This window comes from Colletotrichum truncatum, assembly GCF_014235925.2.
Source record: "Colletotrichum truncatum strain CMES1059 chromosome Unknown Contig_0002, whole genome shotgun sequence".
In the NCBI taxonomy this organism is placed as follows: domain Eukaryota; kingdom Fungi; phylum Ascomycota; class Sordariomycetes; order Glomerellales; family Glomerellaceae; genus Colletotrichum; species Colletotrichum truncatum.
In genome coordinates, this window is record NW_027222399.1 from 827,106 (window position 1) to 839,974 (window position 12,869).

Consider the following 12,869-nt stretch of genomic DNA (forward strand, 5'->3'; position numbering starts at 1 on the left):
TCAAAAATAAACAACTGGCCGTCGACAATGGGTTAATGCGTAATCGAAGAGATAGGTAGACACTGTACAGACTGATCTGTGCAGACGCTGAATTCGCACTTTTCCCACTCTGATAACTCCATAACTGAACGAAGTATAATCTGAGCTTTAGAACCACTGTCATTTTCCTACCAAACTGCTTGGGCTTTTCCGCACATAATTTTGCATAATGTAATATTGTTGTAGAACGCATGCTAATTATTTCAACAGAAATGAAGTAATGAACGTCATGGTCTCTCTATCCTGTTTACCCCATGAAATACCTTGCGGGAAATGAAGAACCGTGACTGAGTCTATTTTTAAGTAGTTTTCAGCATAAGGCTCTGCTCATATTTACGATAGGTTTCACATAACTTGAGGTAAGTGAGCAACGACTGATGGGTCTCTGTACATCATCAATTTTGAAAATGCACAGGCGGCTGCTGGCTTGGCAAGAGGTCGATTATGCTGTAAAGCTTTCCAAAAGGACCTACCAAACTGAGAGCATCGAAAAGCAAAAGGACCGCCAATTATGAACAATAAAAGCGTGTGATTGGATCGGTTGTCGACTTATATAGGTAGCATGCAAGTCGACCGCCTCACTGAGACCGCTTCTGTGACTGGATAAGCAGAAAGCCCTTGCAGCAGCTGGTAGGCTGTACCTCGACACCAACAACAACAGGCCACCAACCTAACCTACTTGCATGTACTGCAACAAATTAAATTGGCTGTGGTTTTGTACCTGTACTTCGATCAGGATGGCTGTGAATGATCCTCAAAACTGTGCTCAAGCAAATGTCCCCTCCACACCACGCATCATCAGGCTGAGCTCTTGGCGGGGTTTCCAAAAGTTTGCTTTAAATACTCTCTTTAGCTGCTCAAGGATATCATTGACTAAGTATTGGTAGTCTTCTTTTACGAATCATCAAAATACGACGAGCTTAACCAGAAAACCTTCCCTCCGATACGTTGGAAATAGCTGTGTGCACTATCATCTGCAACAAAAGTTGTACCTCAGCCAGACGCCATGTCTATTAACTGGTCACAACTGGATGGCGACATCACACGCCTGTATGTATCGGAGGACAAATCACTTGAGGATACTCTTCAATACCTCCATAACAAGTACAACGTTAAGATTACGTATGGCCATCCTTACCTGGAAGATAAGCAAAGCTAATGGTCAACAGGCCCCGGCAGTTCAAGAGAAAATACTCTGGCCTCAAAAAGCTCCGTGCTACCGAATGGAAAGCCATCATCAGAGAGATTGCAAAAAGGGAAACCGAGAACAAGAGATGTGAGGTCTTTTTAAACGGCCGGAAGCTGGATCCCGCACGTATCGAAAGAGAAAAGCGGAGGTATGGCAATGTTTGTGAAGCCGTTGAAAGCCGAGAAAAGATTGGTGTGTATTCCGACAACGACCAAAGATGATGTTTTGTTTTAATACCTGCCCAGATCTAGGAATCAATACTATTGGCAGGCACCGGATAGAAGTCCGCACACCTCAGCCTCTCACATCTGAAGTACCTTCTCCAGAGCCGCTTCTTGCTTGGCCCTCAGAACAAACAGCCACCAGCTTACAGCAAGCGGATGCAGCTGATCAACTAGAGCTAAATGTACATAATCTTCTTGAATGCGACCTTGGATTATCGGATCTCAGCACCCCTCGACTGGAGTTGAACTACACAGCTTCTTCATCTGGAGCAGTGAGCCAGACAACAGGAGACAACCAGACTCTTATATGTAGCAACGACTTCGCATTTGACCTTCAGTCAGATACTATTGCCGCTATGGGGGTCGGTGTGACTCAACATTCGCCATTTCATTGGTTCCAGCGAACTCAATCGGAGTTTAGTCTTTCGAGTCGAAGGACTTCTGGGCATATCCTGCAGCACAGCTACGCATCTCATGACACCGATATTCCGCTTAGTTTCTTGGGTTCCCCAGGTGTGTCTCATTTCAGCTCTTATACACTGGACAAGAGTCCAAAGCTAATAACATTACTCGTCGATAGATGCCACTAAAATCCTCGCAAACCTTCAATCAAGGAGTTTCTTTTGTCGCACCGATTTGGAAACTATGCATGAATGCATGGCTCCCCGTGATGATTCAAAAGTCCGCATACCAAAGCACTACAATCAGATTTCATCATATTTCAATTGCATCGTAACCTCGTTTCGTATTCCACCTCAAGTTTTACTCTTGACGGAAGTAATACTAAACAGTTGGGATATTCCCTCGTTAGCGAATAACAGAGAAATTAATTTCTTGATTCGAGACCATGGTCGACAGCTCCTTTACTTGTTGTTTACGGCTATTGTGCACCTCTGTTGCAACAATATGATGGTCATTGGCGGGCTTTTTTCTTTCCTTGATTGGTTGAGTCGTATGGACCTTTTGGGACAGTTTGGGGCATTCCTGCGAGGAAACTCCTTAGCTACCCACGCTATTGTCGACGAACTTGTTCGAAGATTGCATGACCACCCCGACAGAGGAAGAAGGATACCCAACGAACCAGTATGGGAAAGCCATAAGGAAAATCTTATTGCACTGCTTCTCGAGCCTAAAACCATACAACTACCAAGAAGGATGGCCGGGAGATTGCTTCATGCGATTGCTTTCACACCTTGGGTTAAACTCGGAAAGATATTAGTGGAGAAGGGAGCCAGTTTGAATTCTGAGAGGCCTTTGACAGACAGATTCAACAGGCTACAATTCGAAGGCGTCAAGTCGTGCGTGGGAACGCCACTGTGCCAGGCTGTCATGGACAGGGGACTCAAGATGGTCGGATTCCTCATCGACGCTGGCTGTGACGTCAAAAGACAGTTTCATGACGAGTTCACAGGAAAATCTTACAACGCCCTCGGATTATGCCTGTCCCGAGATTACCCTGATATCGATATTGCCGAGCTCTTGGTTTCGGCTGGCTGCGAGGTATACCTAGGCTTCAGGTCGAACTGGCAAGTGACGCTGGAAAACTTTAAACACTATAAAAGAATGTCTCAGCAGTTACAAGACAAGCTTGAAATCCCTTCACATGTTCAGAAACATTATGAATTGTGTATAGGGGCAGTTGAAGCAGCAGCATCCGGAAATCAAGGACTTTCAACATATCTTCTCGAAAATAAAGTTTTCCAAGAAGAGACCCTCGAGTACATTTTGAGAATTTCAGTCGAAAAAGGGAGCGACGCGGCCGTTCAAACTCTACTGCGGCGTGGTGTAAACCCCAATGCCCCCAAACAACTGCTAGGGAATCGTATCCTCGGAGGCGATGAGGGTCTGAAGGGAAGCACACCAATTCAACTGGCAGCATCCGAGGGGTATTACGACATTGTTTACCTGCTTTACAAAGCCGGGGCGAAATTCGATTTGGAGATTTTGGAGGAGATAAAGCGTAGTATTCGTCGCTCGTATAGTGTAGAGCATTGTCTCGATCTTTTATCAGCACTATTGGTATCAGGGGTCGACCCGAACCTAGTTGGGCCCTTTGCACTTGCGCTTGCTATCGAGGAAAACCGTATCACCATGTGTGGATTCTTCTTGGATCTTGGAGCTCCGATGGACGCCTACGGCGAGGGCGGTCAGACACCTTTACAACGAGCGGCCTCGGAAGGGAAGTTCGAAATCTTACAGTTCTTGCACGATAAAGGCGCAGATGTCAACGTGTCAGCATATCGTGATAACGGACGAACGGCTTTACAAGCCGCAGCTGAAGGATTTGATTACAATTCAGACGAGATTTTGGAGTACCTTCTCAATGCTGGCGCGGATGTTCGAGCGCCTCCTGCAGAAGAGGGGGGTCTCACTGCCCTTGAAGCTTTGGCAAACGGAAATGAGTTTCCCCTCCATCGCTACCGTGAATCGGTCCAACCTTCTTGGTTCAAACGTTTCATGTCACTAGGGGCTCCAATCAATCGGCCGAGTGGCGCGAGTAGTAATACCCTACATGGACTGATAGATTCAGGCAGTCGTGGATGCCTAGGGTTTGTGTTGCAAGCTGGAGCAAGAGTTGAGGATAGAAGTTTACCGCAGTGGAAAAAACCAGGAAGAGGGAGCAAGGACATGACACCGTTGCAATACGCCGCGCTTGTAGTCGATGCAGAGGCTATTCGTATTCTTCTCAAGCACGGAGCCGACGTCAATGCAGAAGCTGGGGAAGAATTCGGGCGTACAGCTCTACAAGCAGTGGTATCGAGTGCCCCGAGGGAGGCTGTTACCGAAGTCGTGGATCTGCTTTTGTCTCACGGCGCGGACGTCAATGCGCCACCGGCACGAAAAGGCGGAATAACAGCGTTACAGGGCGCGGCTTCTACAGGCGACTTTCAACTTGTCAAAAATCTCCTCGCTCATGGCGCAGATGTCAACGCTCCAGGAGCTGCAGAGGAAGGCAGGACAGCGCTTGAAATCGCAGCTGAATGGGGTCGCTTGGACATGTTTCGGTTCCTACTCAGTAAAGGGGCCGTTCCGGACCCGGTCAGGGGATACACAAGTGCAATTGAGCTTGCAGAAAAGAATGAAAGCTTTGTGGTTGCGGAATTCTTACGCAACGAGAGCATATTGAATCCCCTGGACCCTGGGCTGTGGAACATGGACTTTAGCGAAACTTTTCAGTCTATGCCTACTCCCAGCTCTGACTTTATAGATGTTCTTATGAAGGAGTATACGGAGATTTAGTGTGGATGGATCGAGTCTTTTACATCACGGTTTTGAACCAGCATAGTATCAGAATTACTGCAAAGGATGCGTTGATTTAACGATGGCTGCGTCTGAGAACAGGCACGAGTGCGAACACAAATACGGTCTCTTCTTGTCTGCATCAAGGACAAATTTCTGAGGTTGGAGTCTGATACCGGATGGTAAAGATTCGTCGTATTTGCAAAATTTTCATCAAAAACATTCTAGGAGTGACAGTTTCATAAGCTTGCAAGTACATCTTCTATGCGGCTTCTCAACACCTCGGCACTACATAGTAACAAGTTCAATTAGATCCATAGAAGACGGTTACTACTCTCTAGAACCGAAAACTTAGCTCAACTTGATCCATCATCATTTCAGAAAGGAAGGACTCCATGTACCTACGGCTGAGATAATATAAAGCTTGACGAAAGCATTGGGTGAGATGGTCTGTGTGGTCTACTTTGGCAGACAAGAAAGAACAACAAACCAAGGCTGGATGAGAAATCGCAATGTCAAAAAATACCACATAATAACATAGGTCACCTATCAACGGGCAGAGGACACTGTATAGCACGTAAATAAACTCCATTTTACCATAAACAAGCTTCATAAAGCCGGATCATTTGTGTGCGTGCTATCTATCTACATCCAAAAGCAATCTGCGCAAGTACCTCCACATGCATAATCCCTTTCCCCTTCGCGTTCAAAAATCAAAAATCAAAAAAGTCTCAAACAAGTTCATGTTGCTGTGCTTGCTGGTTCAGTTGTCATGGGTCAAATGTCTCTCAAACGTAAACTGGACGTCTGGTATCGTAACAACTGTGAATCCGTCTTTCATATCTCTTACACGGGTCTTGGTCTCTTCTGTCGTTCATTGTGCGTGCTTTTCTTCATCATTGTTCAAGTGTTTAAAAGACTCGTGAATCAGAGCTCGTCGTGGTCAAGCTCATCGGTAAGCTCATCAGTCTCCACTTCATCAGTCGTTTCCTCAAGAGCGAGCTCATCCTCCGTGGTTGCCTGCTCGACAGGCTCCTCAATTGACACAGCAGACTCAGTGGCAAGTGGCTCTTCCGCCTCAGTGGCTGCGGCTTCAGTTTCAGAAGCGAGCTCTGCAGTAACGGTGTCTTCCAAAGGAGTAGTATCCTCATCCGCAGGGAACTCCTCCGATGAAGCATTTTCCTCAGTAACAGCTTCTTCAGATGCCTCCTCGTCGGTCTCAGGCACGGCGCTAGGCGTGGCCTGAATCTTGACAACCTCTGTCTCAGTGACGATTGCCTTGACCGTCTCTGTCACGGTCTCGATGATCCGCACCACTTCTCTGGTGGTGATGGTTTGGTGGACGGCAACATGTGTTGAGGCTTCCGCTTCCGCTTCTACTTCCATGGAGGGAGAAGGAGTAGGTTCGGGCGAGGGTGTGGGCTCGTCAACAACTGACTCATCAATCGGCTCATCAAGCTCTTCATTCGCTGCTTCATCAGCCGTTTCAACCACCGCTTCATCCACTAAAGAAGACGGAGAAGGCTCCGGTGCAGCGGTCGAAAAGCTCTCAGAAGGCTCTGCAACTGACGACGTAGCTTGAGAAACAGGCATCTCCTGACTAGGCTCGGGAATCTGCGCCTCCTGACTCGGCTCGACGACGACCTCGATCGGAGTCTCGAAGGATGCGATCGATTCAGTGACTGATTCGATGACAGAAGCAGACTCGATGGAGGCAGACTCGACGATAGATACAGACTCGACAATGGACTGCACAGTTTCCATGATGGGCGGCTCAACCGGAGCCTCAGGGATATCGGACACAGAGACCTTAGGGACGATCGGTTCAACAAACTTGCCATCCCATTCTCGGACCTCGCGTTGAGCTGGCTTGACAGCCATGAACAGCATCAACAAGCTCATGACCACAATGGCCAGGTTCTTCTTGTCTTGCATGAACACCCTGGCGGCCTCGAGGAGAAGCTCGGCAAGTCCGGCGTTCTGGAAAGCTTGCTGCCTCTCCTGAGGGTGGTGACCATACCCGTCGTGGGGCTGAGGCGGTGGGGCCTGCTGGTCTTGGTGATGATGGTGTTGGGGCTGTTCCCGTGCTTGGTGCTCTGGCGAAGGAGACTGCGCCATGTATTCGTCGTGGTGTGACTCCGGCTCCGGCGCAGGCTCATGTCCATGCTCCGTCTCAGCTGGGGGAGGGGTGTGGCCGTAAATCTCACGCATGCGAGCCTCATCCCTTAGGCGACGCTCCTCGCTTTCATGGTGACGAGGCATGGGCTCGGGTGAGGGCGAGCGATGCTCTTCGATGGCGGGAGGTTCAAGAGCCGGAGGAGGTGAAGACGATCGAATGTGCGACTCGTCCTGATGGTAGTTGGGCTCGATCATATTTGACTCTCCCAAGAAGGAGGGCTCTTGATGCGGCTCGTCCAAAGCCGACATGCCACGGTCGAGGTGCTCAGACATTTCGCGTTGGAAAGCAGACATGTCATGGTCGTCGGTCATGTCTCTGCCTTCAGTCGACTCGAGGATGGTAGGGTCATGTTTGACCATTTGTTGAGACTGAGCAAGCACAAGACGCTCCAGCTCGTCCAAGACGGCAGACGTTACGATGGGCTCTATTTCAACATCAACACGCTCCATCTCCTTCCAGCACGCAGCCCACGCACCGGTCCTCATAAGACCGTTGCTGGCGTAAACCTTGATGCGGAAGATCTTGCCGGGACCAAGCGACTCGTACCGGATGTCGTGACGGCAGGTCGAGCACCAGTATGTTTTGGCAAGAATGTTCCGTTTTCTGATTTCCTCGTCATACTCTTCGTCGCTATCGATGTCCTCAGTGAGAGTCGTCTCATTGGACGGGCCAATGTAATGACCACACTCAAGGACACGCGCTCTACGGCGCAAGGGTAGATCGAGGGCTTCCAGCAGACGCTCTTCCAAGATTTCGTATTCATCCTGGGGGTGGGAGAGAAGAATGCCACGCTCGCAGACTGTCTCAGCTACGCGGTCGTGGAGATGGTGCCAAGCCTCACGAAGATTCTTGGCCTCTGAGGAGAGGTTGTCGGATGGGGTGGCCTCAAGAATCTCGGCCCACTGCCAACGGAGGGGAAGGAGGGTTACATGAAGTAGAACTAGAGGAGCGGGTTCCTTCTTGGCCTTAAGGCGGGTCGGTGTAGTACGGCCCCTGGGAGAATATTGGGCGGAGACGTTCGGGCTGCCGAGGCGGGAGATGGTTGGCATCTGAGGACGCTTGCCAGAGCGGGGAGATCCGATTACCGAGGCAGCAGGGGAGGAGTATTGCATTGCCTTTACATCGGAGGGGGTACGGAAGGGCATTCTGTGAGAACCGCGAATGGTAGGAACGAACTCCTCGCGGTCGTAGTATGACATTTCAGACATGGAGACGTCAGACATGCGGGAAGAGCGCTTGGATGAGCGCCAGTCCATCTCTTTATGGTGGTCCATATGGCCGTCGAAGGATCCTAGAGAACTGCGGGGACTGCGTTCGCTAAAGACATCGGAATCGGCCCCGTGTTGCGAAGAACTGTCGCCGCCGTCCTCAGTGTGCATGGGAGTAGGGAGTGCCTCGCTTTCCCGTCGACTCTCCCGGCGGCTTTCACGACGGCTTTCGCGGCAGCTCTCCCGTCGGCTCTCACGGCGACTGTCACGGCGACTTTCGCGGCGGCTGTCACGATGGGTGGCCTGAGACTCAGAGGCGAAGGACTCGCGGCGGGTTCCCTCCGATCTTGTGTCGTAGTGAATTTCGGTTCCATTTGCTGTTGAGTCCATGGAGACGCGGGGAGAGTGTGATCTGTTGCGGATGGTTTCCATAGTCTGGGCTTCGAGCCGCTCGAGGACCTCCTTTGCTGCTGCTTGAATGAGGGCTTCAGTATGGCCAGAAGCACGGCGGAGTGATGATGAAGAACGGCTGGCTTCTTGGACTTCTGTAGGCTCGTCGTTGGTTTCCTCGGCATCGACGACGAGCGTCGGAGGCGCCACGTCGCCAGACTCAGCTGCCATGGCAAGTGTCTCTTCCACCTTTTCTGCCAGCTCTTCTGATGTAATTTCGGGTTCGGGTGTAGCGGCCCTTTCCTGCTCGACCTCTGGCTCAGGCTGGGGTTCGGGTGCAGTAACTACTTCGTCCAGTTCTTCTTGAGGTTGAGGTTCAGCCTCTGCTGGGGGAGCATCATCCTTGTCAGCCTCCAGCTCAGGCTCAGGCTCAGGCTTGGCCTCGGGCTCAGGCTCTTCCGGCTTAACGTCATCAACTTCCTCGAGATCCTTCTCAGATTCAGCGCCTGACTGATCAAGTTCTGTGGCCGCAACAGCAATATCCTCATCCTTCTCAGGCTTGTCGTCGACTGTTGTGGCGTCGGTGTCAGGTGTAGGTGCTGACGCAGCGGCTTCTACCTCTGCGTCTTCTGTGGCTGGTTTTGTTTCCTCAATACTGGCAGGCTCCTCAACTGCAGACTCGGCAGCAACCTCTGGTGTTGTGTCTGTTGTAGGCTCTGATTCTGCACCAGAAGCTTCAGCAGGAACCTCCGTCTCCGGTGTTGATTCCTCGACCTTGGTCTCAGTTTTCTCAGCGGCCTCCTTCTCAGCAGCTACTTCTGCCTTCTCTGAGGCCTCTTCTGAAGCATCTGTATCCTTCTTTCCATCCGTATCATCAGCCTCCTTCTGATTTACATCCTTGGCATCCTCCACAGGATCCTTCGTATCAACCTCAACCTCAACCTTCTCCTCAACCTTCGCAGGGACCTCGTCGTCGGCCATCGGTTCGCTCAAACAAGACTGATCAACATGTATCTCAAAGTCCAGCTCCTCGGCTTTTGGCCCCGGCCGTGGCATTTAACGGCGGGAAGAGGGGGAGGGGGGGCGGTTGATCAACGAGGAAAGAGGAAAATGCTCAACGCAAAAAAAGCGGGTTTTCCTCCCAGGAAGAATGTTGGTCGTGTTCTTCTTTGTGAAAGGGTTTAAAAGGGGGGAATGAGGACCCTATATTCGTGCGTGTTTATGCCGGCTCGGGACGGGTCGAGGGAGCAACCGGTCGTGTGAGTGCGTATGTGTGTGTGAGTCGTCCCAAAGAACCAATTATGATCTTCAGGGTATTTCTGGATAAGACAACACGAAGACCACGAAGTGCGGATAACGTGGGAAGGAAAATAAAGAATAGCGGAACGATTTTAGCTAGACAAGGAAGCTGCCTGCCTGTGCCCAGCAATCGAATTGACAGCAGTAGAAGTAGGTAGTTTGTTGACTATGATTCCCTTTTGGTGTGGGAGGAGGGAAGCTTAGTTGCATATATGTGATGAGTTGTCCGGCGGTGGTTGGTTGGGGACAACCCTCCCCGTTTTCAGTGGGCTGAGAGACCAGTACCAGTCACCCAAAAAAAGAAGGGACTGATTGGGTTGGACAGAGGCAACGGGTTAGGTGTTCCTGCAGCATTTGGCAGCTGTCTGCTTTCCCCGGGAGTGGCTGGAAGCTTTGGTGGGTTGGTTTGTTTACACCGCTCGTTGCCGGGGTGAATGTGTGATCGCCCACGTACCCGCCCAACCAACCATGTGATTTTTCCCGCATTGTGGTTGGCGCCCGATTTGGGGGAGGTATCCTCTCCTATACGACGGGGAAGCATCCGCCTCATTCAGACTTTTTTTTTTCCTAAATCAAAAGGTTGGGGATGGGACAAGAGAGGAAAGACAAGTGGTCTCGCGGGCATACGACTTCCATAGATTCCTTCATTTCTGTCCCTGTGTCTGTTCAAAGTCCCTACATTCTTTTGCCAGAGAAATCTCATTCAGCCATCGTAAAGCGGGATCCCACAGATGATAGATAGCGCTGGTCCAAAGACATTTCTCGCACTGCCCTTTTTGACGTCATCCCGGCCTCCCGTCGTTTTGCCCGTTTTTCCCATTTTTTTCGACCAAAGGTCCCGGACGTTGTCACCAGGGGGGTGGTCAAATGTCGGTGACCGCTTGTTTCCCTCCCCCCGCCCGCCGTGGTCGTCCGATGGAAGATGGGATGGGGCCTCGACCGTTGGGTCGACGACGTCTGCTGCATGCGCGGTTGCCGGGGCCGCTTTCTCGGTAAAAGCCAATGGCGGAGGCTTTCTTGGGACGAGGTAACGTTAGCCTCACCTGAGGCCGTGCTGCTGCGCCGCCCATCGTTGATGATCTGCTCGTGCAACCTCACAAGTGATGTAGTGATGTCGATCCATCAGGAGTAAAGGTTGTAGATCCATTAGGAGTAAAGGTCGTAGCATCATCCGAGGACTTCATCAAGTTTCCAACGTCTTCACGTCACAAAAACAAAAGGCATTATGAGAGATCCAACTCCCGGTCTATGATTGCAAGCTACAAAGCGACTATTATACAACCCTCTGGCGGGGCATCCATCTTTTCCGTGTATCATGCTCTATGCTTTCTCTATGATAGGCAATCGGTGAAAAGAATCTCATGTTCCCACCCAGGGAGTTTCTTGTTGTTTCTTTGGCGTGATAAATCAACATTTTTTCAGCAGGCCGATCCAATGTGCGCGCATCGCACCAACCCACAAGTCTATTGCGCGAATTGTGCCGTGTTGTCGGGGGGAGGATATCATGTTGTGTCTTCCCGCCATTTACCGTTCCCTGGACAAAGCAAATAAAATAAACCCATAATCTCAGGGCTTTGAAAAAGGCAAGGGAGGAAACAATCATTAAGTCCTCGTCCAGAAAACCCAGCGCCCTTCTCTCTCTTTCACTTCAGCACCACTCGCCGAACCTTCGTCCCCGTTGTAGTTATGTCAGAAGTCGTCAAATAACTTATTTGGCGATCTCAACACCGCCGGTGGCACCGAGGGCCTTCTTCAGGTCACCGTAGATACCGAACTGGAAGGCAGTAAGGGTACCGACCATGAAGAGACGAGCACCGATACCGGCGTAGGAGCCACGGATACCGAGCTCCTTTCCGATCTTGATAAGACGGCTGGTGGTGCCCTCACCGGGCTCACCCTTGGTCTTGTTGATCTTGGAAAGCATGGTGTCGGCGGGCTGGGAAACGATGGCGGCGGCGAAACCGGCAATCAGACCGGAGCCAAGGTTGACAAGAGTCTGGGCACCGTCGGACATGTCCTTCTTGGGGTACTGGCGGTAGATGGCCTCGGCGACCTTCTCGTAGACGACGAACTTGGACATGGTGTAAGGGATCCTAAAAGGGTTCCATGTTAGCGTCTAGGTTTTCACATCGGACACAAAAGGAGCACCAATCTCCCATGTGGACAAGAGAGAAAAAAACTTACTGCTTGAAGAGAATGGGGCCGAATCCAGCGTAGAAAGCACCGACACCCTCAGAAGAGAGCATCTTGCTGAAGCCGGAAACGAGACCAGAGGCATAGGTGGGCTCAGAGACGAGACGGATACGGGTAGCCTCAAGAGGGCAAAGGGCGATGTCGGCGAAGAACTCGGCGGCGGCGGAAGAAGCCAGGTAGACGGCAGTGCGGTAGTTGGAGGCGTTCTCGTAGCCAACAGTGTTGATGCACTGCTGCTTGAAGAACTCGTAACCTCCGAACTTCAGGGAACCCTGGAGGAAGTAACCAGCAAAGGTAGGGCCGACACCGGTAAGCAGGGCGCCGGCACCCTCCTGCTGGATGACCTGGCGGAAGCCACCGATCAGACCGCGGTTGTAGGTGGCAGGGTCGAGCTGGATTCTGGTCTTGACGCTGGAGAAGATGTCAGCGGGCTGTGTGCCATTGGCAATTAATGGAGTTGATGATGAGATCCTGTTGTTGTCGTCGAGGTCCGGCGGAACTTCCTCGGCAATTGCGACTTTTTTTTTCGTCCGTCTCGAATTGCTCGTGAAAGGAAACCGCGCAAACCGGACAAAGGGGGGTTTTTTCGACATCACCAACTCAGAACGGAGGGGATAAAACACCTACACATCGACGGGGGTAAGAGCACCGTGGGTGACGGAGCAGCAGACAGCACCGGCAAGGGCGAATCTGGAGTAGAGGGCGAAGCCGGTAGGCTGGCCGGGAGCAGCGGCCTTAGCCTGCTGGACGACGGCATCGACCTTGGTCGAGCCGGTAGACTGGGCGCCGGAAGCCATTGTGTATGTGATGTGTGGAATGAACCGATAAGAAAACGACAAAAGGCTGAGTGGGGAGAATGTCACGAAGAGCCGCGCAACGGGATCGTGACCTTTTTTTTTTTTGTGCTG

At 51.1% G+C, this 12,869-nt stretch overlaps 3 protein-coding genes across 3 annotated transcripts; 1 reads left to right on the forward strand and 2 right to left on the reverse strand.

The window, feature by feature from the left end:
* Positions 1-1,045: 1,045 nt before the first annotated feature.
* On the forward strand, positions 1,046-4,692 carry CTRU02_203188 (ankyrin repeat protein; the record flags this gene model as incomplete). Its single annotated transcript, XM_036727269.1, has 4 exons — positions 1,046-1,161; positions 1,209-1,420; positions 1,474-1,965; positions 2,033-4,692. 4 exons carry the CDS (start codon positions 1,046-1,048, stop codon positions 4,690-4,692), a joined length of 3,480 nt encoding a protein of 1,159 aa, XP_036581063.1.
* Positions 4,693-5,619: 927 nt separating this feature from the next.
* Positions 5,620-9,525, reverse strand: CTRU02_203189 (pathway-specific nitrogen regulator; the record flags this gene model as incomplete). Its single annotated transcript, XM_036727270.1, has 1 exon — positions 5,620-9,525. One exon carries the CDS (start codon positions 9,523-9,525, stop codon positions 5,620-5,622), a length of 3,906 nt encoding a protein of 1,301 aa, XP_036581064.1.
* Positions 9,526-11,476: 1,951 nt separating this feature from the next.
* Positions 11,477-12,554, reverse strand: CTRU02_203190 (mitochondrial phosphate carrier protein; the record flags this gene model as incomplete). Its single annotated transcript, XM_036727271.2, has 2 exons — positions 11,477-11,861; positions 11,953-12,554. The coding sequence occupies 2 exons, from the start codon at positions 12,552-12,554 to the stop codon at positions 11,477-11,479; spliced, it is 987 nt and encodes a 328-aa protein (XP_036581065.2).
* Between the last annotated feature and the right edge of the window lie 315 nt (positions 12,555-12,869).